The sequence below is a fragment of the Eleginops maclovinus genome, chromosome 24 (genome assembly GCF_036324505.1).
Source record: "Eleginops maclovinus isolate JMC-PN-2008 ecotype Puerto Natales chromosome 24, JC_Emac_rtc_rv5, whole genome shotgun sequence".
Taxonomy (NCBI): Eukaryota; Metazoa; Chordata; class Actinopteri; order Perciformes; family Eleginopidae; genus Eleginops; species Eleginops maclovinus.
In genome coordinates, this window is record NC_086372.1 from 9,975,137 (window position 1) to 10,002,194 (window position 27,058).

The window sequence follows — 27,058 nt, forward strand, 5'->3', positions numbered from 1 at the left end:
TGGCCTCCGTGAAATGAGGAAATGGATTTATTCGAGAACAATCTGCACAGATGCACTTTAAATGTCATATTGAAGCAAAACAACGAGTAAGAAAAAGAAAATAGCCTGAGCGTTAAATAACTGAACGAGCCTCTAAAGATATTACTACCTCTGGACCTCTTTGATATCATGAGGGCTTTAATGGCCAATAAAATGCAGCTTTTAGGAGTTTTAATACTCACACTTAGTATGTCTCCAGCTTTGACATCCAGGGAGACCTCCTTGTGCAGCAGGTTGTACTGGGAGATCCTCCTGCTGTCCTTCTCCAGATGAGAGTACATATCGTGTTGGTAGAAGTCCATGATGGATAAGGGTTTCTCCACAATGCTCCTCTTCAGGGTCTCCTCGTTCGGGTCCACTGTGGATGGAGGAAGTTATTATAATCAAAAGCAAGAGGACAGAAAGGATCTCAGCTGCTATCTTTACTGAGGAATGAAAATGCCTCAGACCTGGGTCACTCTTCTTGGATCTGAGGATCAGGGTCCTCTGCGGGGATCTTCCCGTTTCCTCCAGCTCAGTCTCCGTGTCGCTGCTGCTCCCCGAGTACGTGCACACCTGAAGGGCTCGTTCCTGTCAGAAAACAAAGGTTAAAGACATTTGGAAAGGTGAAGAGGATAAAAAAATAGGAACTAAATATTTCATTGCAGCGCTCTGCTCCCAGCTAAATCTGCCAAATTAAAAAGCGGTTGATTTTCAACACTTTCAAACAGTAACTTACACCGGCCGTATCGTGGTCCCTGGCTTTCATCTTCCTCTCTGTCTCCTTCTGCTTGTCCTGTGGGGAGGTGTAACTCAGGGGAGCACACAGACTCAACCTCTTCGCCCTGAGTGCATCTGTAAGTCAACAAAAGGGAAACGAGGCATGAAGCGTGCGTATAAATTACAGAGAGATAATGCAGACACCCTGTGACCACCTAACGTAAGCCAGTGAGAATCAAGCCAACCCATACACCAGCCTATGCATCCGGTTTTTGTGCACAGATGAATGGAACTCAAACCATCAAACATTAATGTGTCCATCGTCCATGACTCCTGGCAGCCCAGATAAAACAGCGCTGCCTCACTATCACTCTGCTGTCTCGGCCCCACGCCAATTAAACTGTCTCTTTTAACATTCAGCTGCAACACAATGACAGCCGGCCCCTGTCCAACACCAAGTCTCTATCTGTAGTCGCTTTGCGCCTCTAAAAAGTGATAGAAAGCAAAGAGGGGCGAAGCTTTGGATAAAGATGCGAGCTCTTTTAATCAACTTGTTCCACGGGGAGACTCAACAGGAGTCGCCCACAGTTCAGACCCAAATCACTGCCTCTGCATCGAGGTGCAACACATGCAGGGTGTAAACATGAAACCCCAACCCAGCCTCACAAAAAAAGGCTCATGCCTGTGCGCTATTGTGGCATCAATCAGCCATCTGATTACCGACCGACCGGCTAACGCAGAGGCAGACGGCACTTTGTGATCTACGGCTGTGTTGACACGCTTATCTGATCTCATCTGTTAGTCGTCCTCGGGGCAAGGAAGACTTTCTAAAAAGGACACAGAGTCCTTTCAGCTGGCCGTGGTGAAGCATTTCCTTCAAAATGAACTTATTTTGATCAGTCTAATAAAGCTCTTGTCTGGTGTCCTTGAAGAAAATGTGTCAACACAGAGTTCAGCGACATGCTCGTCTGAAAGGCAAAACAAGCCATATGAGGCTTTCAAAGCTTGGCACTTTGCCATCTAGCATGAACAGTCGCTTTTACAGACAATTTATTTCCCTCTCTGCCTGATTGAGAGAATTAGATATAAAAGGAAAGCATTGATTGAGTAAACACAAAGTTTACACGTCTTCTCGACTCACCTGAAGATGCTAATTTGGGCAGGCGGCTCTGGGTGTCTGCGGCGTCGCTGCTGCAGGTCACACTGGGCTCGGACAGGGAGTGACCCATGCTGATGGGGGCATGCAGGCAGGGTTTTGGGAGGGAAGGCACTTTCACATCAGGATGTGAGGGGTCTGGGTGAGAAGAGGGAGGCTCCCGATCCGGGTCAGAGGAGCAGGCGCTCACCGCTCCGGGACTGGATTCCGATTTAGGGATGTGGCGACCGCTGGCCCGGGTCACAGAGTCGGGGAGAGGAAAGGTACCGATCCCGCTGTCCAGGGTCCTCATCTGACAGCTGGAGCCTAAAGGTGACAGGGAGAGGAGTGTGATGCCTGGGAGAAGCTCGGGAACAACCACAAAGGAGAAGAAAGGAGGGCTTCACATGCAACGGAAAGGGTTGTGAGTAAAGAGGGCATCTGCAGCGGGTTCAGTAACATGTGGCCGGTAGAAAGGAGGAGAAAAGAGAACATTTTTATTTGATATAGTAATATTTAATTGGCATAATTAGGATCGCAGTAATGGTGGCTCCACACTGATGCACTTATCCCAATGTTCTAATCAGACACTATTGTGTGCCAGCAGAACACGCAGTAGAGCCGCGGCCCGAGGACACGTTCCTCAGATTCATCAGAGAGCACGCTGGGTTTTAATCAGGAGAAATGACAGCAAGTAGCAACAGATGGTGGGGGTTTGGAAGCCACGGTTTGCAGAGTCTTGTTGAACAGATGGACGGCCGTGCAACCCAGGTCCCTGTAAGTGTGAGCGCTATCGGCCAACAGTTGCACCGGGTAATTATTTGTACATTTTTGCTGGGATCGAACTTTGTTCAAATGAAAAATGCCTGTGTTGCTGCGTTGGAGATTTGAGATCTTCTGCCGCTCTCAATTCTGTCTCAGAAAGATATTCCTCTCTGAATCCTACTGGGCATTACAGTTGACTGATTTGCAAGGAGGGATCACATTTACATCTCTGCCTGGAGCTTAAACTATTGATCCATTTTCTCTTATGTCTCCGGGTGCCGTTATGCACGAAAGTACCAAACGCATTCTTGACTCAATGCCAAGCATTGTCGATAAATTCAAAGGAATATGAAGTCGTCTTTCAGAGACAAAACTTTGAGCAGCCAGCGATCTTGTTTATGTGTACTTTAAGTTTTCATCTGACTTGCTCCTGACATCCTGCGAGTGGAGAACTTGGAGTCCTCGGTGCCTGGATGTGTACATGCTGTGTTCAGTGGCTTGCTACATGTGTCTGCTGCGAGTCACTTGAGGACAGTTGCTGCGAAAATCCTCCAAAGTTCATGATGTATCCGACATACAAGCAGAGAAAAACACACTTTTATGTGTGTGTGTGTGTGTGTGTGTGTGTGTGTGTGTGTGTGTGTGTGTGTGTGTGTGTGTGTGTGTGTGTGTGTGTGTGTGTGTGTGTGTGTGTGTGTGTGTGTGTGTGTGTGTCTGTGTGTGTGTGTGTGTGAGAGAGAAAGCTGGAGGGAGCCATAGATTGCACAGCTGCATAATTGAATGCCAAGCCTGGCGGTTCAACCAACACAGTAATTCTACCCAGAGGCAACAACACCTGGACAAAATATACTTTTTCATGAGCTCCCTATCACTTCTGTACTCAGCCTCCAGCGGGTTTGTTGATACCTCCATATTGTGAAATGGGCTTTATGCAATGAGGAGGTGTCAAAAAGAAGAGGACTAACAACCGTAACCTTATCTAGGAGATTTCTGCCTCAGAAATCAGATAGAAACGCCATAACAATTGACACTTATTGCCTAACTAGAGTCCTCGGTCTGTGCTGCAACAATACCTTTTTTTGGTTTAAGAACTCTTTTGAATCATGGCGTGCTCGCTTGGAGCCCTGTGTTTCCAAAAAGTGAGTTTAAAAGCCAGAAGCATCATCAAAATAACTGCTGATTCATTGGTATTGTCTTTAAACCCTCCCAGAAATATGAGGGTCAGCGCTATGGGCGAATCAAATGCTATTTATTCTTGTAAATAACATGCCTCCAGGGATGTGCTGCTCACATTCTGACCAGTGTGCCCACATTCAGAACTTTTGCCCGAGCTGCTTGCCTCATAAACGGCGTGGATGGAAACCGTTTCCATGATTGATGTGTTTGTCTGGCGTGAGGCCCGCTGTACTTTATAGATACAGGACATTAAAGCAGCGCTGAGCAGCCACAGCTTCATGAAATATTTAGTTTATGAAGGCTTAGCGCAAGTGTGAGTTAATCAGAACACAGGAGCATAATTAAGTACTGCTCTGGAAACTTTGCAGCATGATATCATTTATAAAAGAAGCAGAACTAGAACCTGGAGGTTTTTGAATAGCACTCCCCTGCAGATAATCTCAATTATGAACAAGTTGCACAACTGTAAATGTATTTATACACCACCCTGTTTAAATGTTATATATTTCATGTCTACATGTCTGTAGAGTTTTGAGCACAAGAAGAAAGGGAGGTGCATGGAGAGCCAAGGCTGAAGGCCATCAGTAATTAGAAAGCAATCCTAGCCCTCGTCAGTGCAAATTACTACCAGCTGGTTCAGTCCCAACTGATGGCCTGCAAAAAGGTCTGTCTTTACCAAGGTGGCACACAAGAAACCTCTCATGATGGGTAGAAGAAGCATTGGTTACAGACGGATTTCTACATGTCTGAATGTTCCAGTGGATTAGGGCCATAATCCGGAAGTGGAGACCAGCCACGACCAGGTGCTCCTCCCAAGACTATACTCTGGGCAGATGAATCCAAAATGGAACTCTTTGGATGCCATAGAACACCCCATGTTTGGAGGTCAGATGGCACCGCACATCTTCCCAAAACACCCTACCCACAGGGAAGTTTGGAGGGGGGATCATCATGGTGTGGGGCTGCTTCTCAGCACACAGCACGGCCCAGCCAATCACATGACTTGAATCCAACAGGAACTCTATGGAACGATCAGAGTTCACAGAAGAAGCCCACTGAACCTTCAGGACTGCTTGTGTGGAAGAATGGGCCAGAACCACACCTGAGCAACGCATGAGACTGGTTTCATTCCATTTTCTCACATAACTTCCTTTCTTTTTGGTTTTGGTTTATTTGCACGTGTGGATTGCATGGGTTGCTGCCAACATCTGTGGAAATGTCATGTCAATAGCACCTTGAGAAATCTATTTCCTGAGAACCAGAATACTTATGTACCCGCTTACATTCTGTATTCTCTGCGATGTGTGTATTTCCTACTGTAGAGATTTGCTGTTTTTGAACTTTATTTCCACCTTTTTACTATTTTGATGCCTGAACGACAAAATAATCCCAATTTGGGACGAATAAAGCATCTGTCATCGATCCAATTCACCATATTCATCACATGCAGGAGAGTTATCATCACGACCTTTGAGATGGATCACTGAGACAATTTCTCAAATCTCCGACTGAGTGACAAACACGCCGCACTCCAGCGAACAGCGATTACACAAACACACACAGCACGTTTGTCCCATTGCAATAACAAACACATCATCCCAACTCACAAATGATTGGAGGCATCTATTCGTTCACTTCCTTAGCTGCTCAGGCGTTGTAGAATACCTGGTTGCGCATCAATCACCTGACTACGTTGTCAACATGCTTTTTTCCCCCCCACAGTAATGGCAGGTCTGAATTAGTCGGCGGAGGAATTGAGTTGTCAATCACATCAGGAAACCGCGAGTGTGAAGCGCGTTACTGCTCCGGTGCACTGGTTGATTTGTGGTGGTTAGTGACAGCTCTTCACTGGGAGAGGTAAACAAATATGGAACTCAGTGGCTCAAATCAGACACCACCAATGTTTGAAGGAGTGAGAGTAATAGAGGATATGGTTTGAACGCTACTTTGGTTAGTTTCTGAATTCATTGCAAAGTGTCAAAAGCTTGGGCGTAACGTTACCACGACAACAGTTGCGTGGGCTTTGTATGTTTCTGGCACAAATGACTCATTTTAGCTATTTCGGTGAGCTTACCTAGCATGTGGTCTTGACAAGCTGTGTCTGGAATTCGTCCCTCGTCATTTCCAGCCCTCAGGTTGATCTTCTGAGTCATGATGAGAGTCTAAAATATTAACAAACAGCAAAAAAAAAGTACATATAAGTAAATATACGATTTACAAGTGGCTTTTTTTAATTCAAAAATCCTTTAATTACGTTTTGTGTTTTTCATTTAGGACTGGAAAGCAAAATATATGCAAGTACAAATGAGACAGTGGTTTGTACTCATGTATGTCGCTCCTCTATAGAGCTAGGAGAAGGGGGATACAGTTCCTACAGATTCATGTGCAAAACTTATTTGTCCAAAAAGAAGGCAATTGTCATTCTTTCCTGCCGTACTTTAATTAGGTTATTCAGGAAAAAAATGTGGGTTTTGGGGATGGTGCAAGAGAAGGAGCTTGTAGGTCATGAAGTGTCCCTCTTTTGTTGCATTTCTGTGGGGAGGAGATAGGCAGGGAGCTCGGAGGACGGTATTAAATGGCCCCTTTGTCAAATTGAGTGCCCGCGATAAGGCGCTCCTCCATGTTATCAGAATTCCACATCAGCTGGATTAAATTTCCTACATTATGCAGTGAGACTCTTTTTGTGTCATTCCCTCTCTCCATTCAGCTCGCCTTTTACTCTCCGTTTCCTCTCCATCATTTCTTTGATTGACAGCTAATTCAGGATAAATAAATCCACAAGGTCATCGTTTGCACTGCAGTCATTTAAACAATCGAGTCTAATTTAACTTTGTATTACATGCATGGCCCTGTGTGAGATTGAAATCCTTCAGCCTGGTGGAAACAACAACAACAACAACAACAACAACAACAACAACATGATCCTGGGTGGGAAAAAAGAGGTGATAAATTGTAGGTTGAGTCAAAGTACGCTGTGAATCAATAGGGACCCTTCGGGGGATGTATTGCTGGCGGCGCTGCAGTGGGTGTGTGTGGGTGTGTGTGGGAATTAGCTTGTATGTGAGTACACAGAGACGCAGACAGCAATATGCTCTAAAACCAGCTCACTTACAGCAGTATCCGGACAGATCTCCATATCCCCCTTCATCTCGCTGTGCCTCTTGGGCGTGGAGATCCCAGGCGGCGCCGCGGCCTCACAGCTGCCCTTCACAGCGGTCCTGTTAAAATGAGATTTGATCCGTTTTTATGCCTCCTCCTTTATCAACTCAGCAGGTAGAAAGTGAGCCAGCTGATGAATTGCATTGACCTGCTCCTCCGCTGCGCTGATGCAAAGAAATGTTTAACAGCCTCTATGAAGTGTTCCCTTTCAAGGGAAGCAGTTACTCTGGATATAAATCTGTCAGCTGTGATTTAAAGCGGTAAATCAATGGAGCAATATGAAATGTGGAGCTTTACCTTGAGTGTGCTGACTATGTGTCTGGATGTTGCTCCAAGAATTACTTATGCTCGCTGGAGTGGAGTCATAACTCAAGCCGACAGCTGCTGTTTATTTATCTGAACACACAGGTTGGAAGCGGCAATGGCTCATGTTTCATCTAATAGAATTTGTTTCTCTGTGACAGCCTAACTTGACGTCCGAGCGGTTGTTCCACCCACCTGCCGAGAAGCTCCTTCACAAACTGGTCTTTCCCGATGAACGCGGTCGTGCACTGGATCTGACTGGCGATCTGACCCATCTGGTTGTTGCAGTGGTCCATGATGGAGCTCAGCTTGTTGTTCACGTCAGACTGGTTCTCCCCCTCCTGAACGTCTCTCTGCTGGTTCTCATTTTTCTTCTTATCCTTCTTCTGTTTGCCCCCGAGCACCGATCCGATTTTCGACTCTTTCTTCTCCTCCTTGCCCTTGGGGGAGTCCGCTTTCTTCCCATTAGGAGCGGGGAGTTTGCTCTTACGGAGGCCGAACCAGTTTGCCAGAGAAGGGGCCGTCTTCTGTTTGGTCTCGCTGGCAGTGACCTTCTCCTGTTCTTGACATTTCTGCAGGTTCTGCTCGATTCCCATCATGACTTTCTCTTCGATCGTGCAGGCTGTTGGGCTGATTTTTTTCTCCTCCGTATCTGGAGAGTCTGTCTGAGTTTTGACATCCCTGCTAAAGTCCGGCTCATTAGGGAAGGTTGCTATTCCTCCCGTTTCCTGCACCGGAGGCTGAAACTGAGAATGAGAGGCTGCTGGCCTACGGATGTTGTTCAAACCAAGCCTTTCACTGACAGGTAAGCAACGTGCCTCTTTTTGAGAGGGGGAAGTGAGTGCCTCCCCCTTCGCTGAACCCTGTGACCCATCCTCTGATTTGGAAGTTTTCTCAGGGTGGACGCTCTGAGTATTTGACCCCGTCATGCCTCCGTAGTGGCTGAGCCTGGACCTGGGGGAATGGACCGGGCTCTCCGGTACCTCCAAGGAACTCTGGCGCGACAAAGAGTTTCCCCTCTCACCAGAGTTGGTGATTATCTGAGTTCTGATCTTTCCTGGCCCATCTACAGTATTGATGTTGGGTTTCTCGATGTAGTTGGTGCTGAAGCTCTGGCTCCGGGCTTTGGCCCCATTCATCCCCAACGCCGGCTTTAGATGAGGCTTTGTGGAGATAGATATGGACCTAGAAAAAAGTTGACTACTCCTTTTCCCTTTCTCACAAAGCTCCCCCTCCTCTTGTAGCACAGCATGAGCATCCTCCTCCAGTAATCTACCCTGGACCTCACCTTTCACTTCTGCAAGGGACATCTTGGGGGGGGAATCAATACTGTCACACTGGGTAGAGGCATTTGAAGTCACGGTTTCCTTGGAGACTGAGTTGATATGATCTTTTGCTTGCTTGCCTGGTATCGAGGGACTATTTTTATGGCTGGGGGGAGATTTGATAAAGGCTTTAAAACCCATCGGGATGCGAGTTTTTGAGGCTTTTTCCGTTGCGTTTGGGGAAAGCATGACCGAGCCGGGCGGGCTGACAACACCTTTGACATTTTGGGGTTCTGTTTGAGCTTGAGGTGTGTCCTGAAGCGATATGGGTAAACTAATAGACGTTTTCTGCACTGTCTGATGGACGCCTTCATGGGTTGAGGCTCTTTTATTTGCAAAGGAGTTCTGAAGAGAGGACCCTCTGAGGGCACTGTAGGGGGGAGGGACATTCTTTGAGCTTTTAGGTGCATTTTCAGTTTCTGGAGCACACCCTGAGTTTGAAGGAGGGAGGTAGTCTTTCGTGGTCACCCTCTTGGAAGTGCCTTTAGTACGTGTCTGAGTCGTGGCGGGGGACTTTTGAAGGTGCTGACTGGTTTTCTCGACCAGTTTCTGAGGTGCAAGTGCAGTCCCGTACCCTGCATCCAAGTCTAAACAGTCTTTATCCTTGATGGGAAGCGTAGATTGCATATTTGGTAGAATTGAGGTGTGGTAACTCGGGGGAGGGCCCCTCACAGTGGTTGTTTGAGCCTGCCATGTTTTTTGTGCTTGAGGCGACGCTTCGTAATTTGGTCTGACCAGTAAGGAGGTGGTGCGGCCCGGGGGCGGGGGAGGAGAAGGGGACCTGAGATTATTTTTGCTGGTTTCACAGTGTTTGTCTCTGGTCGGCTGCTCGCCATGGTCAGCAAACTCCAGGTGCCTCCTTGAGAGGTGAGGGGAACTGGAGGAGGGGCCCTTACTCAATTCAGCCCTGCCTGGGAGCTTGGAGTTCACCGCCTTGGGGCTCTGTGAGCAGGCTCCCTGTGTCTTGATGAACCTGGAGATTTTAACCGCAGGAGAGGAGGGGGATTTCTCCTGACCTGAGGGTCCTGAGTTTCCACTGTTGCTTGTGTCGGTGGAAGAGCCCTTAAACAACCTCAGTGGGGAGGCTAAAGGCTTGTTTCGCCCGGGTATCTTTGAACCACTCGACTTGGCAGCAGCAGAATCGTTAGTGGGAGGCATTGAATGGCCTTTAGTAGGCCGGCTGCTCGGCGGTTTGATTAGCTTCCTTTGTGGAGTCATCTGCAATGACTGCCTCTCCGCACTGCCCTCCCTGCTGTTGCTACTATTTTGAGTCCTAATTTGATATTCAGATGGCTTCTCAGGAGATTCAAGAACAGTGTAGCTAACAGTATTTGCAGATTTTTGCCTCGTTGGTCTCTCCCTCGGCATTATTTCTGCGTAATCGGGGACTATTTTGCTACTTTGAATGCCATTTCGTGGCCCTGAACAAGCGGTGAGACTCTGGGAAGAAAGTTCAATGGGCTCCCCTTCTGCATCAAATATTGCCAAGATGCTCTCCTCAGACTGAGTACGCATGGCTCCCTTGGGCTCCTTCAACAGGCTGAAAGGCCGGGGCCTCCCGTCGGCAGACTGGGTGCGTCCCTGCTCTCTTCGCAAGCACTGTTGCACAATCATCTTGGCAGCATCTCTTGACTCCCTCTCTGCTCGCTCGTGTTGCTGGCTAAAGACCATTCGGACGTCCCTAGACTCCGAGTTGGGTTCCTCTGGATCATCCATATCAGAGAGGGGGTTAGGACCCTGTGGGTCAGGGGGCTTGAAGCGCAGCAGGGATGGTTTTGTAAAAGCTGAGGGCCGTCCTCCCTCAGGGAGAAAGCTGTTAATGAAACTCATGAGTTTCTCGGGACGTTCTTTTGAATCACAGCCAGAAAGGTGTTTTGAAGCCGAGAGTCCTGAGCTACTATCACCCCCACCTCCACCTCCACCTCCACCTCCACCTCCACCTCCACCTCCACTGTCCTGCAGCCCCTCCCAGCTACACAAACTGTCCGATATGCTGCGGGAGAGCCTCTTACAGTAAAACCAGTTGTCCTTAGTGGGGATGTTATCTCCTCGAAAAGAGTTTGCCAATTCATCATCAGCATCATCAGAATCAAAAGAGAAGTTCTTCCCCCCAACAGCTGCAGGTCTACCCACATGGGTGGGATTGGACACCCCCTTGCTTCCACCCATGACACCCAAGGAGTAGATGCCCTCGTTGGAGTTCATGCAGTCTTTGTCGCCTGACTTGGAGACCCTTGCTGAAGCGGAGGAGCTCCTGTGCTTCCTCCTCTGGAGCTTTTTCAGTCCCTGAAGTATGTTGCTCTCCTTTCGCCTTGTGGGTTCCTCCGGGGGGGTGCAGATGTTACTCGGAGCTGACGAACCCAAACTCAGCCTCTTCTCCCAGGTCAGCGATGACTACAAAAGGAAAAAGTGGATCAAAATGTGTCGTAATCAGCAAACTCCTACAGTAAGATCATTAAGGGATTTTGACAAGCTGCTAACAGAGAGTGAGAGGATTTACCATTTTCCCACAGGAGCGTCCATCATTCCAGGTGTAGGAGCCGCTGGAGAATTCACTGCATGCACTTGACAGGGACAACTCACTGCTGCTGCAGCTGCTGCGGGGGTACACGGGCGGCGCTGTGAGGGACAGCTGGCTCAGACACTTGGCCAAAGGGAGACCTGCCTTTCCATTCAACTGGACCTCCTATAAGACATGACATGATGGTGTTTAAACCTTGCAGAGCATCATTTGTACGGTTCCTGCTCTCAATGTGAGCATCAGATGGCTAAGACGTCGGGCAGTGTTGCGTATCTAATTGCCTTCTTGCTGTTAATTTAAAAGGAAGCGTATTTACCAACACTGACAGACCCTTCACATACTCTTCCGTAAATCTACAGTAATGTGCTTTTTCATTTAAAAATATACAATTCCCTTGTGCAGTCAACACAACCCAGCAGATGTTTCTCCATCGGCTGCAAACACATTATTTTATTCAAGATTAGAAACAAGTCTCATCGAAATGTCACTTGTGCGTATCACTTACCATATCGCTTTAAGAGATGTGATACTTTGCACGTTTAGACGACAGGAGTTATTATAATTTGCAGCGGTTATAATTTCACTCGCTCTGATCTCAAAGCATGCAGAGTTTATCAGAGGCATTCTCAGAGGAGTAAAAGGGTAAAAGGAAGGAGCAAACTCATTTTCAGGCTTTAATGCATAATACATAAGATGACTAATGTACCAGAGTGTCCTATGGAGTCATTTCTACTGACGGCGGGGCTCAATCGATGGTTTTCTGGTAATATGACAAGGATTTATTCCTTTTGGTGCCAAATGATACTGCCAGAGAGCAGAGGAGGGGTCACGGCTTCAGATAGTTCGGTCTGTATTTTAATATCTCGTAACGATTTCTTGAGGGGGTTGTGGTTACCTGGACAATTCATATGGCTGAACAAAGAAAACGTTCCCATTAAGCTTACACTGGAGGGGGAGTCTGTGTTCCTGGAAAGGAGGAAGGCCTTGCTTCTTTCTGGCTCCAGAAGCAAATCCGCCGCAGATAGATCCATGATCCTTGAGTGGAGTTTCTGAAAGGGAAGGACACACGGGGGTGACTTTTGACTCCAGGTATTTCACCTTTTGATTTTCCCTCCCCAGTGTGTTAATTCTCTGCTCAGCACACCTTGCAGATGTACTGTTCATTCCAACCAGAAAGAGAGAGCTCATTACTCCTGTTTTGTGCATTGCACATTGCAGTGTCTTTTAGAATTGATTTTAAAAACATTTCACAGGTTTTTAAAGCACATGGTTTGGCCTCTCACTGAGTCACTCTCGTTTTATGTCCCCGGACGAGCCTTGAGATCCTCAGCCCTAAAGTCCCCCAACTTCAGATGGGTCGGGCAGCTTTTATCCACTACGCTCCAGAGCTGTGGAACACCCTCCCAGGAAATATAAGGCCAACTTAGTGGACATTTTTAAACGGCAGCTAAAGACACATGTCGTTAAATTAGCCTTTTATTAGCGACACTTTATCCTTCATCAGTTTATTAGCGACATTTCCTTTTGAGTCGGGCTTTTAATATTTGAACCTGTTATAATTTTCATTGTGTGTACATATTTATTTTATAGGTTTGTTCTATTATTCTCTATCCATTCATTTTGTCTTCCTTCCAGATCTCTATCTGTTTTATCATACCTTTACGCTGCAGCATGTGTTCAAACAGCTTCTTAGCTTCTGATCTGAGGGGAAATTCTGGTTGTTGGTTTTAATTTCAGATGTGTGCCCTTTAGTAAAGCCCTTTGAGCTGCGCCTGCTGCATGAAAAGAGCTTTATTGTGATCTGCATTGTATGTACCATCTGAAAACCTGAAATGTAACATCGTTTCTATAACTGGTCAGTAGCCGTTCCAGCTGAGCAACTTTTAGCTGGTCTATCAGACCCCCCTCCCCCCCCGGCTCAAAGTCATTAATGACATCGGCCGGAGAAGAACTAATGTGAATAGGATATAATTGCATCAGGGAGTAAGGGATTCCTTTGGTTTTTTTTTTGTCTGCAGTCTCTTCTGTTATTTAACTCTTGCGCCTAAGAGGGAAGGATACAAAAAACCAAATGCATTTCCATTTGTTAATCTCCGAAACTTAATTAGACCGTGTTCCCTGTGCTCACATTAACTTAAACTGGAAATATGGCGGAACAAAACACTTGATCTTGTGCTGGTATCCTGCCACGGGCAAAACTAGTGCACACTCTGGGAGTATACGTATATACATTTATACAGACGTGTGATATATTGGGTTTTATTTTTATTTACCCTACAGCAGAGAAAGTCACCTTCAGCAAATAGAGCAAAAGTTTTGAAAACCAACTGCTCACATTTTCTTTCAATGCCATGAAACTGCTAAATTCATGCCCAATTTTATTGAGTCCCATAAAACTCTGTACTGACAGTTAGTATTGACTCCTTCTGTGCAGTGAAAGGCGTCCTCTGAACATTTCAGTGGGGGAAAAGAAAGAAAACAGCTCCTAATGATAGCCAAACGTTCTGTCTCTGAAGAACAAACAGCCTACATCACTTGGCCTGTGGCTCAAACACAACCATCCCACAATTTTCTCTCCAAACACTAAAACCGAACAAAAGCTTTTTGTATTATCGAGAGCGTGTGAATAACTTTTCACCTATAATGACAAGCTGGTTATGGTGCCATGGAAACGGACTAATTCCTGCTTTTTCCACACAGAAGTGAATCTTCCCAATTATTTGGAGGATGAATAAAACACAAAGCTCTGTAGGCTCTTTAACACAAGTTTGTTTTTACGCTTTTTCAGAGCTCTATTCTTCGTGGGTATTGCTATTTAGTCACCTGCCATTTTCAGTTTCATTCGTTCAGGATCAAAGAGCTGGACAGCTCCGCTTTAAAGTCATGTGCAGCTCTGATGCCGGGCCTCCCTGCTGTCAGGGAGGGGGGGAGTGGCTGAAGTGTCACGGGATGCTCTGATCTTATCGTAGGGTGCCGAATTTCACCTCCTCAGCATCCTCATCAAGCATTCAGTCAATAGTGTCACAGGGTCACGGGATGGGGGGGGCGTCCAAGGAAAGGGTAGATGACAAGGCCATATGTGCATCTTCAACTTTCTGAGGTTCAAGGCCGAGATCAAAGTCATATATCAACGATGCATGCTGGGAAACGTCATGCTAATAAGGTGTTTTGCTTACTAGTACATAACATCTACTCTGGAAACTAATGGATCTGTTCTTCGTGATCACGTTGAGGAAAAAGAAAGAGGCTTCCTGCTTTTTGTTTTAGGTTTTTTTGGTCATTTTTTAAGATAATGAATATCAGCTCAGAATAGCAGACTCAAAACAAATCCAGCAGTATTGGCACTGAAAACTCATCGGTAGAGCGAGACTGCAAAGAGCAGATCGACAAGCAGTCTGAGGGAACGGGAACACACACACACACACACACACACACACACACACACAACCCCTCACCTGCATGACCGGATCCATATATCTGACTCATCACAAAGGATTTTCCTAAAGCTGCAGCAGCATGAAGCCTGATAAGCAGGATATGAGACATAGCCTCAGCTGTCTTATCTGAAAAATATCTCAAAAGCTGCAAATATATTATCACTGCTTTTTCTCTGCCTAACTTCTTAAAAAAATGTCATTCCAAACTTTTTTGCATGGTTCAGCTCATGGCTGCAGCAACACGACTCAGCAGCATAAATGGATGGAGCACCGGTTACCTCCTTAATTTGCAAACAGAGCATGGTTTGTTATTATTCTAATTTCTCTGAAATCAATACATGGCATTTTCCATCAAACCAACCCAGCTGAAGGCAGGGATGGCGTCTGACTGATCCATTTAAAAAGCATTGTGGTTCTTTATCAGAGAAACTCAAGATGCCCGCGGGGGAACTGGAGAACATTTAATTACTGATAAGCAAAGAAGGTCCACAGCTCGATTGGAAACTCATATGGGTGATTAGGTCTCCTTCTGCTCCAGGCTGCAGCATAAATGAAAACTCATCCTTATTATTTTCATATTTGTACGAGATAATTTGCTCCTATGGATGATTAATTGAAACTTTAAGTGTGTGGGCGTGTTAAAAGTATCATGATAATGCCAGTACAGATTTGATTTAGGCTCACATATCATTCAGAATAAAGCCTTCCCTAGCAGCGTCTCTAAAGCTCATTAATACATTTCTGAATTACATACTGTCAGTGTTCCAGTCCCTGTGATAAATATAGATGTTTTTAAACAGCTCTCCCACACATTACGGCGTAATGGACGGAGAGAGCATCCGGAGCGGCCTGATCGCGTTATGATTAATTCTCACGCTGAATCACCGGCTGATGATGAAAATGTCATTATTTGGTAATGAGCAGACGCCCTTCCAGGGGGAAAACCTACTGTACGACTCGGCGGTGATGTGGACGCACAAACCAACCGCGCCGGGCTACTTTCTCTGCCCATATGGAAAGGAAAAACACAGTACACCGTGCCCTAATTCTCGTCTGCAGCTAGATTGCACCTCTTGGTCCCCGCAGTGATATCATCAATACCCCTCCACCAGCCTTTTATATTGCAGTTTCACTTGACAATGTTCCTGCCTGTCCACTAATGGTGCTGGAGCAGCTGCAGCTGATAGAGAGCTTTACAACAGACATATTATTTCTCTTTTTTTAAACTGGGTTTATATAGCATTTCTGCCCCGTCTTATTTCGCCTTTCATTTCTCACTTCTACCTCCTTGTCGTCTCGGTTCTCTGCTATCTCATCTCTCCCCATTTCCACTCTTCCCTTCTTATCTAGCTGCCTCCTCTCCTTTTACCCTCTCGACTGACAGCCGTTGTTACTTCTTTTGGCAGCTTGCTATTTTCATATCGACAGCCCCGAGTCACAATTTCCACAATTATGTGAAACCATACTTTTCCAAACCCAAACTTATGGGCCTGCCATGCTGTATCAATGTTGACAATAGATGAGTTAAGCATAACGTGGCGGGTCCGTCTGTCTCATAATTACGCCTTCGAGCTGGAATGCACACACACACAGATTCTTCACTAAATTGGTGTTTTCAAGGGGAGAAAAAGAGGCCATTTTAAGCCACTCTAAGTTATAGAACGCTGGGTTTGTGGGGAATATAAATACAGTGTGTGTTGTGTGATGCTTGCCGAAGAAAGACGATATGGTTGCTGATATAAATATCTGTCCTTTCATGCTGCAAACACTAAAACTGCATATTTGATTCCTGTTTGGAGGTGCTATTACAGTTGGTGACACAAGGGAGGCTGCCTTTTTGAGGGGGACATTTGCCTTTGAAGAAGCCTTCCTGTATGGTTTATGAAGTTTGGTGAACGTCCGAAGGATTCCTCTTAAAATAAGACACCTCAGACTGAACCCTGCCTGATAAACAAACCAACAACAACAACAAGGGATCTGCGCTTCAGGGCCCACACTTCATCTCTGCTTCAAAACAGAAGAACAGACCCAAAGAAACAGGTTGATAAAGATTGATGTAAAAGAGGACTTTTTTTTGTATTCCAAATCAAAGTGTGTAGTTTTTCTTTGCAGCCTGTGTCTCCAGCTGAGACCCCAGAGCCGAGTAATAACAAACCCAAATGAAAAACAACTTCAAATGCATGGGAATGAGATTGTTTACTGGAGGAGATCAGTGTGTGGTAGCAGAGGAGTTTACAGCATGACGACGGGCAACGCTGCATACTCAGTGTTGGAATTGGGTCAGGTGCATGTGGGGTTCTGAGTGGGCAGCATACCTGGAGAAGCAGGTCCGACGCGGGCTTGATACGCTGCTGGAACAGGATACCCAGCGCCCGATTCTGCTGCTCCAGGTCAAAGACTCGGGTCCGCAGCTTCAGACACTCCTCCCTGAGATCCTGAGAGAGGAGCAACACGGGGAGTGTCAGCTAAACGCCTTTTCTTTTATAAAGTATAAAAGTGATGTCATCAGAGGGAAACAAACCTTTTGGGTGAGAAGCGCCTGTACGACCTGATTGGCAACCTTAAATAGACAGAAAAAAGGCATTATTGGATGTCTTGCAAGGTCTATTATGACCCTTACAGGCCTCTGTAGACCGACTTTGCAGCCAATTTACACACAAGATGAAATATGATGAGCCTGATGTATGGCCCGATGTATAACAGACCAAGCAGGTGTGTGTGAGTATCTTCTACACACACACATGTCTTTTACAGTGTTTAATTCTCACTTCCTAATGGCTCTAGGCTGATGTAGAAGCAGAGGTGTCTGGGCTTTGGTCTCACAGCGGCTAACACCCCCCCCTGCACTCTCAGACCACAGATGGAGAAGCGGCTCCGATTACTGCCCATTGATTGCTCATTAATACCGTGTGAAGCCACATCGGCTTATTTGAGTGCACTCGCTCTCATTTATTGAATGAGGAGGCACGGGGAGTAAATATGGTGAAATGAGCCCCGCCGCTGGAACCGCAAGACACAGACCGGCTCCGTGTAAAACAGCCGAGTGATCAAACACAACCTGGCCTAATGGTATCGGACGGAGGGTTTCAACTCTGACTTTGACACAAGTAATTAAAGGACAAATGAGCTAGCACTCGCACAGTGAAATGCAGCTGAACATAAAAGATAATCATCCCTCTGCTACAAAAGGAAAGCGCTTTGCACTGTGTGCAGCCCGCACCGTCAAAGAATCATTACCAAGCCTCCTCTTCCTCAAATGTCAACCACATAGGAAAAGAGTTGACAAGTAAACGCAACAATGAGAAAGCAGAAAGGAGACCAGGACTGAATTTAGCCGACCATGGAGCTATCCTTTCCTCTCTTTGTTCCAGGATGGGTTTGGCAACTTGTCCCTGCTGGACATACCTCCTTGTGGCAGTGCTCCCCCCCTATCCCTCCTGGAGAGATTCAACGGGCATGCACAGCCAAGAACCGGGCGTTTAGTTCCCTCGCGTGACTCCTTAAACAGCACTTATCAAGCTCACAAATAACCAGAGGGCACAGAAGGGCCATTGTTACACTTCAGCAACACCAGATCACTCCAGGGGAAGGTGTGTACATTTCAACACACAAACCAGTGACTTTACAGGTCTGGATTAACGGTGGGAAATATGATCAGCCCTTAAATCAGACTTTAGTTCCACCTGCAGTAAATTCAGCAGCTACCCTGCAGTATACAAAGCCATTCAAACTAGCTGCACCTTTACCAGCTCTGAGAACACTTTAGTACTTCTACTTTCACTCAAGAACAAGGTCTGAGTACTTCTCCCACCTCTGATGATTGTGCAGTAAAATACCTAGCATGCTAGTTTCCATAATGTCTCTTTTTTACATAACTCAGACTATTAATGTTGGAGCTTGGTTCAGCTTCCCGCAGCTAAACCGTGCTACCCCCTTTTCATAAGAGGTATGAGAGGGGAGGTTCATTTAAAGTTTGACTAAGCTTGTTTTTGTTCCCGCAAAATCAAAAGTAATTCAACGGTTGTGGAATGTCCAAGGGAAGGCAAACATCTGGCGAGTAGTATGGTTGGTCGGCACTCACCTCATCCAGGCAGCGCTCATACTGCTCCCTCTGGCTCTCGTTCTCCGAGGCCAAGGTAGAGTTCCTCTCCTGCAAAGAACACACACACACACACACACACACACACACACAGAGTCAGGGTCACTGCACACACCTCGCAGAGACTTTGTGATGCAACTAAACAACAGAGCTAGAGACAGAAATAACAATCAGGCAGCGCTAACCGGAGAGTTGCTCCACAAAGGTCATATGTCAACGCTGAACTGGGATGACCGATAATAAATTTGAAAAAATCACAGAGTAGTGGAGAGAAAGGTCAGGGGGATGGAAGTTATGATGCTGAACTTTGGGGCGGCAGCTAGCCATTTGGAGTTCGAACCTAATAAGAATATCTCCTCCACTTGCCAAGCGGTGATGCGGCGCCCTATTGATCTCTGGGAGTTTCCAATTTGTCAGTGGCAGGCAGCTTATTAGAAGCTGTCAGCCAGCCTAGCTTCTCTCGCCCTCTGCCCTTTAGTTGGAACTACCAGTATAATTACAGCCCAAAATATTCTAATTATACCCCATAGGAAGGAACGGCGACTAATTGAAGCCTTGATGCCTGATTATGGGTGCAAATGTAATCAATGACCTTCGTAGTTAAAGAAATCTTGTGTTGTGTAAAAAATACTTTAGTTATTGTTGTCTTTAAGCATTGTTCAATTACATTTAATGAAGTATTACATTTGAATTACCTATATATAATATATGTATGTAATAATTACATCTTATCCCCACAGTAACATCTATTATAGTTTTCCATAGTCATTTTTTACATTTTCATTTGAGTTCAGTATTACATTTCACAGAGCCTATAGAGAGTCATCACACAGAGCGAACATCTCCACCTTTGGTCACATCACACCCTGAAATTAAAATAAAATAAATCTAGCTTTTCTGAGCAGTAAGTACACATTATAACCCTCTTCATCAAACCACAATAACATCACAACAATTACAGACCTTTATTAGAAATGAATGCTCAGCTGCAACCAATCAACTTCCAGATAAACACCAGGCTCATTGCCCCCCAGCTGACATTAACTAAAGTGAGTTATGATTAACCTTCGATTCAATACTAGTTATCCATCGTACTGCAAAACGTTCACTGTGGTGGAAGCTGGAAAAATACTTTTATGTTTTACTTAATTCTCTTACATTTCAGGCTGTACAATAAGTATAGAAACTATTTCAAAGGGGAATGATGATTGCCATAAGCACTGCATTTTCAATAAAACCTTGGAAAGACATGCAGGTGACATTAGGTTTGATAGGTGCCATGGATCAGGGACTTTCTTCAGTGTATTCCTTCTGCTGACAGGAGATTGAACGAGAAGGGAAACAGATAACTGCAGAGATGTTCCCTGTGATGGATCAAGCTGCTTTCAAGCATGTGGAACAACAACGGGCGGACCTGAAGAGGAAGGGAGGAGTTCCCTCTCTCCAACACCAGAAGTGCATTAAAACACCTCTCTTGAATATATACCTAGAAGTGTGTGCATGTAGCCTGTTCATAAACAATCCTGGCCACATTTTAGAACTTATGTTCTGAACAAGTGAGATAACCGGCGGGTGTTTCTCCCAAAGGTCTGGGTGTTTTCAGTTAAGCCCTAGTGATGGGCCACAGTGCGTGCCTGCCAAGTTAATGAAGAGCGTCAGTGGAGCCGGGCAGTGCTTGCTTAGTGTCAGTGGAGTTTATGCACAATGCCGGGCATTGATATATTGCCTCTGCTTTGTTCCTGCGGTGCATCCATCACCTGCGCCGGTACAATGGAATAAAATGGCAGATAACTTTTGATAGAGCCATTTAGAAAGTAATGCACAGCTAATGTGCTTCATCAGGTGGACATATACTTCCTGCCAGTCCGGGAAGATAGCTTACAGCTGAGGAGCAACAGGCAATTACCTGCGACTTTGCAGTAATAAGGGTCTATTTTCTATCAGGGAGGCCTTAGTGTGATGGGAAAAACAGACGGAATACATTCCAACGACGTGTTCTCTTCTGCTCAGAGAAGATCCTGTTTTTTGCTTTCAGGTGCTGTGACACAACTTCCTAATTACAACTTTAGCATCTTCCAAATATAGCTCAGACCACAGAGAGCCACTTAAAGATGCAAAAGTATGACTGGTGGCCACATTTAATTAACTCCGAGTCCTCTAATTGCTGAAGAGATGTGAGAGGATGTGTCCGGTGGCTTCTGTAAACGAAAAAACAATCAGCGTGGATCACTGTGTCTGCGCTCCTGCCTCGGGGCTCGTGAGGAGCTCAAATCCCACGAGCGCAGAGGAAAACAAACCAAAGCTGGAGGACAGCCCGAAGCCCCCCCGGCAACTCTCATAGGATGACTTCGCTCTCAAAATGGAGGAGACCGGAGAAATTTGATGAGCTGTCATGCTTTCAGACACAAGTGAGCAAGGAGTCTGACAACTGGCAGACAGGCTGGCCACAAAGGATAGCCAGGGGTGGGAAGAAGTGTGGACGAAGAGGAATTAAGAAGGAGAACAAAGAGGGTAGGGAGAGATAAAGGAAACAAAGGAACGCAGCACAGGTAGTAAGAAATAGGAAAAGGTGGCAAAGTGTTTACCTCAAGGGCCTGGAGGCGTTCCAGAAGTGGTTTGGTTTCCTCTTTGTCCTCCTCAGGATCGTTCGGCTGCAGCTCCGTAGGAATCGACGGCGGGGAGCCATTTTCTCCAAGGCCCTCGTACTGTTTCCGCACTTCCTCTGAGAGTGTATACTGAGACACAGGGAAAAAAAAGGTTAGAGGAAGAGAAGGAAGGGGGGAATTTGGCAAGTAAAAAAAGCTGAACAGATGGGATGGAAGCGTTCAGAAGTGAGGTATGACAAATGTTTGGAACGGGTAAGGAGCTGTGAAAGGCAGAAAATCGGAAGGAAGGGGAAGAGGTTCAGATGGGGGCAACAGGGAGGCAGCTCCAACAACACAGCGCCAAAACATCCCCTAATCCCTAATCATGTTTCACTTGTTTTTCCAAAGAGTGGCAGTGACCTTGAGGGCTGTCATCTCCTCTGCATGGTGGGGATCCTTCTCTGTTTCCTTTTGCTCTGGTTTTATTTTGTTCTTGGCATCTGCGACTACAAACTATAGGTAATAATTAGCTGCTAATGAGGCACTTTCTGGCTAGACATGCAAAAGGACTGTCTGTCACTCTCAAAATGTCCATCCTAAAAGTACTTACAATAATTCAATCATTATCTGTTTTATATCATTGTCAAATTGCTTTGGTTTATGAACTGTTGACAGGAGAAAAGAAGCAATTTGAAAGCGTCCCCTTAGGCCGTGAGACACCATGAAGGTCACTCCTCAGTATTTGAGTCAGTGTCTATAATAAGCTAGTGGCCGTGACCACGCTTCACAGGTTGAACATGTTTATGAGCTCATAGCAGTTCATCAAAAAAGGGATTTTCCACTTGAAAACTCTCAGATTGTTTCATTTGAATAGCTGTTAGAGGCAGAAGTAGAATATTTAGATTTGAAATATTCATTTTAGTGTCCAGTGTCTGCTTGGGAACAGTTATGACTGCACAGAAGTAGAAGAGTGTTTTTTTCCTACTTAAAAGACATGTTAGAGGCCTGCATTGGACAAGAAGAGGATAAGATTAGATACTGAAAGAAATGCTGCACACACACTTAATTTCTCATTCCGAGCCGAGCTTTGACAGGTAAACGTCCAGCTGAAGATATATAGTTGTACGTGATGGACATAAGCACTAATGCAGCTCGTCTTTTATGTATCACAATGCAGCCAGAGCAAGATCTCCTAATAGGAATTGGAAATAATGTCCTTCAGAGTGCTTTGTTTTCAGCCTGATCCAATCTCCTCTAAACATATATTAGGTTTTCAATCTTGCTTGATTCCATCAGACAATCAAGCTTGAGGCAATTCTTTAAAGTCATGCTTATACTTCGGCTTTTGTTTGCCGGGGCTAGCCAGGGCAGTGTGCAGTTTACTTTGAGCGGCTGCTCATCAGGCGGCGTTAAAGGGCTCCGTAATAATCTCCACAGAGGGAGTGCGGAGTGGGAGAGGGGAGGAACCGTGTCCCTCATGCTGCCCTTTCAAGTTATTGAGTTTGTCTGCTGAACACACAGAACACAGCTGCAGCAGGAGCACGTCACTGCAGAGGAACGGGCGGTGGTATCCAGCTCCATAACGCTCCTACTCTCTTTGACTGATGAGGCAAAATATGTCTGAGTAAACACAGCAAATACTGATCATCAGTGAGGACAATGCTTCAAAACACCTCCTTCAGCTGAGAAAACACATGTTCTTGAGCATGATGTTCACGTGTTTGTTCCATAAAGGGTCGTGGGACATCGGTAAGAAATCAAAACTGCATCTGTGCATAACTTCTGATCTTAGAAGAGTCTACAGCATGCTGTTGAGAAGTACTGCGCGCTAAATGCTAACATCAGCATGCTCACAACGACAACCTGAGTCCAGTATATAGTGTCTCTACTTTAAAGAGTCCTCTCCTGCTGATGTTCAGGTGTATATCAGTATGTAGTGTCTCTACTTTAAAGAGTCCTCTCCTGCTGATGTTCAGGTGTATATCAGTATGTAGAGTCTCTACTTTAAAGAGTCCTCTCCTGCTGATGTTCAGGTGTATATCAGTATGTAGTGTCTCTACTTTAAAGAGTCCTCTCCTGCTGATGTTCAGGTGTATATCAGTATGTAGTATCTCTACTTTAAAGAGTCCTCTCCTGCTGATGTTCAGGTGTATATCAGTATGTAGAGTCTCTACTTTAAAGAGTCCTCTCCTGCTGATGTTCAGGTGTATATCAGTATGTAGAGTCTCTACTTTAAAGAGTCCTCTCCTGCTGATGTTCAGGTGTATATCAGTATGTAGAGTCTCTACTTTAAAGAGTCCTCTCCTGCTGATGTTCAGGTGTATATCAGTATGTAGTGTCTCTACTTTAAAGAGTCCTCTCCTGCTGATGTTCAGGTGTATATCAGTATGTAGCGTCTCTACTTTAAAGAGTCCTCTCCTGCTGATGTTCAGGTGTATATCAGTATGTAGTGTCTCTACTTTAAAGAGTCCTCTCCTGCTGATGTTCAGGTGTATATCAGTATGTAGAGTCTCTACTTTAAAGAGTCCTCTCCTGCTGATGTTCAGGTGTATATCAGTATGTAGAGTCTCTACTTTAAAGAGTCCTCTCCTGCTGATGTTCAGGTGTATATCAGTATGTAGAGTCTCTACTTTAAAGAGTCCTCTCCTGCTGATGTTCAGGTGTATATCAGTATGTAGAGTCTCTACTTTAAAGAGTCCTCTCCTGCTGATGTTCAGGTGTATATCAGTATGTAGAGTCTCTACTTTAAAGAGTCCTCTCCTGCTGATGTTCAGGTGTATATCAGTATGTAGAGTCTCTACTTTAAAGAGTCCTCTCCTGCTGATGTTCAGGTGTATATCAGTATGTAGAGTCTCTACTTTAAAGAGTCCTCTCCTGCTGATGTTCAGGTGTATATCAGTATGTAGAGTCTCTACTTTAAAGAGTCCTCTCCTGCTGATGTTCAGGTGTATATCAGTATGTAGTGTCTCTACTTTAAAGAGTCCTCTCCTGCTGATGTTCAGGTGTATATCAGTATGTAGTGTCTCTACTTTAAAGAGTCCTCTCCTGCTGATGTTCAGGTGTATATCAGTATGTAGCGTCTCTACTTTAAAGAGTCCTCTCCTGCTGATGTTCAGGTGTATATCAGTATGTAGTGTCTCTACTTTAAAGAGTCCTCTCCTGCTGATGTTCAGGTGTATATCAGTATGTAGAGTCTCTACTTTAAAGAGTCCTCTCCTGCTGATGTTCAGGTGTATATCAGTATGTAGAGTCTCTACTTTAAAGAGTCCTCTCCTGCTGATGTTCAGGTGTATATCAGTATGTAGAGTCTCTACTTTAAAGAGTCCTCTCCTGCTGATGTTCAGGTGTATATCAGTATGTAGAGTCTCTACTTTAAAGAGTCCTCTCCTGCTGATGTTCAGGTGTATATCAGTATGTAGTGTCTCTACTTTAAAGAGTCCTCTCCTGCTGATGTTCAGGTGTATATCAGTATGTAGCGTCTCTACTTTAAAGAGTCCTCTCCTGCTGATGTTCAGGTGTATATCAGTATGTAGTGTCTCTACTTTAAAGAGTCCTCTCCTGCTGATGTTCAGGTGTATATCAGTATGTAGAGTCTCTACTTTAAAGAGTCCTCTCCTGCTGATGTTCAGGTGTATATCAGTATGTAGAGTCTCTACTTTAAAGAGTCCTCTCCTGCTGATGTTCAGGTGTATATCAGTATGTAGAGTCTCTACTTTAAAGAGTCCTCTCCTGCTGATGTTCAGGTGTATATCAGTATGTAGAGTCTCTACTTTAAAGAGTCCTCTCCTGCTGATGTTCAGGTGTATATCAGTATGTAGTGTCTCTACTTTAAAGAGTCCTCTCCTGCTGATGTTCAGGTGTATATCAGTATGTAGAGTCTCTACTTTAAAGAGTCCTCTCCTGCTGATGTTCAGGTGTATATCAGTATGTAGTGTCTCTACTTTAAAGAGTCCTCTCCTGCTGATGTTCAGGTGTATATCAGTATGTAGTGTCTCTACTTTAAAGAGTCCTCTCCTGCTGATGTTCAGGTGTATATCAGTATGTAGTGTCTCTACTTTAAAGAGTCCTCTCCTGCTGATGTTCAGGTGTATATCAGTATGTCTCCCCTGGGACATGTCTCCATGCTTTAATGTTCAGAAAGCTCTTCTCATACTGTCTGTGCTGCAGCACCTCTTTTCCCCCTCTGTCTGAAACCAGAGCGCAGTCTGCTCTGATTGGTTAGCTGGTCAGCTCTGTTGTGATTGGTTTGGGTTGAACCCAGATGCTCGGAGTGGAACCTATTTACAGTCTGCCTCCACAAAACACTTCCTGTTCTACTTCCTATCACCCCTGACATTCTGTTTTTCATCAACATAATCTTTGGTGGCGGGGAACCCAGAGTAGGATTCCTTCGTCAGCTCAGGGAATAATATTTGCATATTAACACACTGTATTCATGTCACATATATTTCAGACCGAGCTGTCGAGTCACATTTTTATTATAAAGCTTTTGCACCTCGGGGCAATTTACAGCACATCAGTCTTTTATCATGGCTGTTAATAACACGGTTCACCATCCTGACATTTAAACTTATAGTGCTGGTTTTTATTCTACCCGCTCATCATTCAAAGAGTTGCTGCCGTCTCTTATTCACACTGATGTTTTAGAAAGACAGTCTTTTTATTGCAAACTTGCTGAACCATAAATGTACTTTCCCTATTGTTCCCTGGAGACATTTCTGCTGCTGCTTTAAGGAAACTTGAAAATGTTTGTGTGGTGGGTAAATACTCAAAGAGGTATGCTCAGGTCTACGAATGAATGCTCCACACAGTTGGGAATTGTTTGCCGTAGTTAAAGCTCTCAGACAAAGCAGTGAATAACAACCCTGATGATAAACAGACTGAGGCAACAGCGTTTTAGAGCTGCAATGCCGTGACCCCCTGCTTCAGATGTGTGTATTCTCTCTGCCGCTACGCTCACTCCCAGCAGCTGTTTCTCTTATGTAACATCGATTAAAGCACCTGAGCTCAGTCTGGCTTTGCTCACCACTTTCTGAGCTGCGGAAAAGGAAGAGTGAGATACAAACAAAGAGATAAAGAGTGAGAGAATTTGACACGATGTGTCCGTGTAGACACTTTCATTGGCTGACATTTTAGTCTTTTTGTTTACCTTGTAGGCCTTCATGAGGTCCACGGTGTCCCCAGCAGTCTGCTCCACGACGCCCTGGCTCTGCAGCAGCGTCCGCACCGTCTCTTCCATCCTGCACACAGGACACAAATCACGGTTAAAAAAAAAAAACAGCTCATTAATTTGGAAGAAGCTGTACATTTTAGTAGCATGTTTCATCCGGCAGCAGTGTAAGAGAGTCACTAAGAGCCAGTATGAACCTGTCGGACGTCCTCAGGGTTATTTTGGGTAACAATGTCTAAAATGACCCAATGCCAGAGACCACAGCTGCTTCAAAGCAATACAAACATCCAAAACGGGATCCATCTTCAAGCTGTTATGACATGTTTGTTGTTCAAAATGGATCCTTACAACCTTGAATTGTGATATATTTTCCCTTTCCATAAGCATGCACACACAAAGTGATGAATACAACAGAGTAGGGCTGAATCAGTGCCAGCTCTGCTAGGAAACCTTTGTCCAAATGACTAGATTTGGGAACAAAATGCGCAAAACATAGCACTTACTGACTTATTGTCTCTGATTGTATAGGTGTGTGTGTGTGTGTGTGTGTGTGTGTGTGTGTGTGTGTGTGTGTGTGTGTGTGTGTGTGTCTGCTGATGGCTTGAATTAAGTGCAATCACAGCAGCAAACACAGAGCGAGTGACC

At 45.2% G+C, this 27,058-nt stretch overlaps 1 protein-coding gene across 7 annotated transcripts in view; it reads right to left on the reverse strand.

The window, feature by feature from the left end:
• The window catches only part of LOC134860998 (nck-associated protein 5-like), a 108,252-nt gene that overhangs the window by 6,772 nt on the left and 74,422 nt on the right, over positions 1 to 27,058 (reverse strand). For 6 of the 7 annotated variants that reach the window (XM_063877948.1, XM_063877947.1, XM_063877950.1 and 3 more), the window contains 14 exons: positions 26,393 to 26,483; positions 21,244 to 21,393; positions 18,641 to 18,709; positions 17,081 to 17,119; positions 16,875 to 16,994; positions 12,067 to 12,171; positions 11,102 to 11,287; positions 7,472 to 10,995; positions 6,927 to 7,032; positions 5,889 to 5,976; positions 1,880 to 2,200; positions 758 to 873; positions 489 to 609; positions 222 to 397 (listed from right to left, as the gene is read on the reverse strand). In XM_063877948.1, the coding sequence (XP_063734018.1) occupies positions 222 to 397; positions 489 to 609; positions 758 to 873; positions 1,880 to 2,200; positions 5,889 to 5,976; positions 6,927 to 7,032; positions 7,472 to 10,995; positions 11,102 to 11,287; positions 12,067 to 12,171; positions 16,875 to 16,994; positions 17,081 to 17,119; positions 18,641 to 18,709; positions 21,244 to 21,393; positions 26,393 to 26,483 (5,212 nt within the window). The remainder of the gene's footprint in view (positions 1 to 221; positions 398 to 488; positions 610 to 757; positions 874 to 1,879; positions 2,201 to 5,888; positions 5,977 to 6,926; positions 7,033 to 7,471; positions 10,996 to 11,101; positions 11,288 to 12,066; positions 12,172 to 16,874; positions 16,995 to 17,080; positions 17,120 to 18,640; positions 18,710 to 21,243; positions 21,394 to 26,392; positions 26,484 to 27,058) is intronic. The other variant, XM_063877949.1, reaches the window with a different exon arrangement.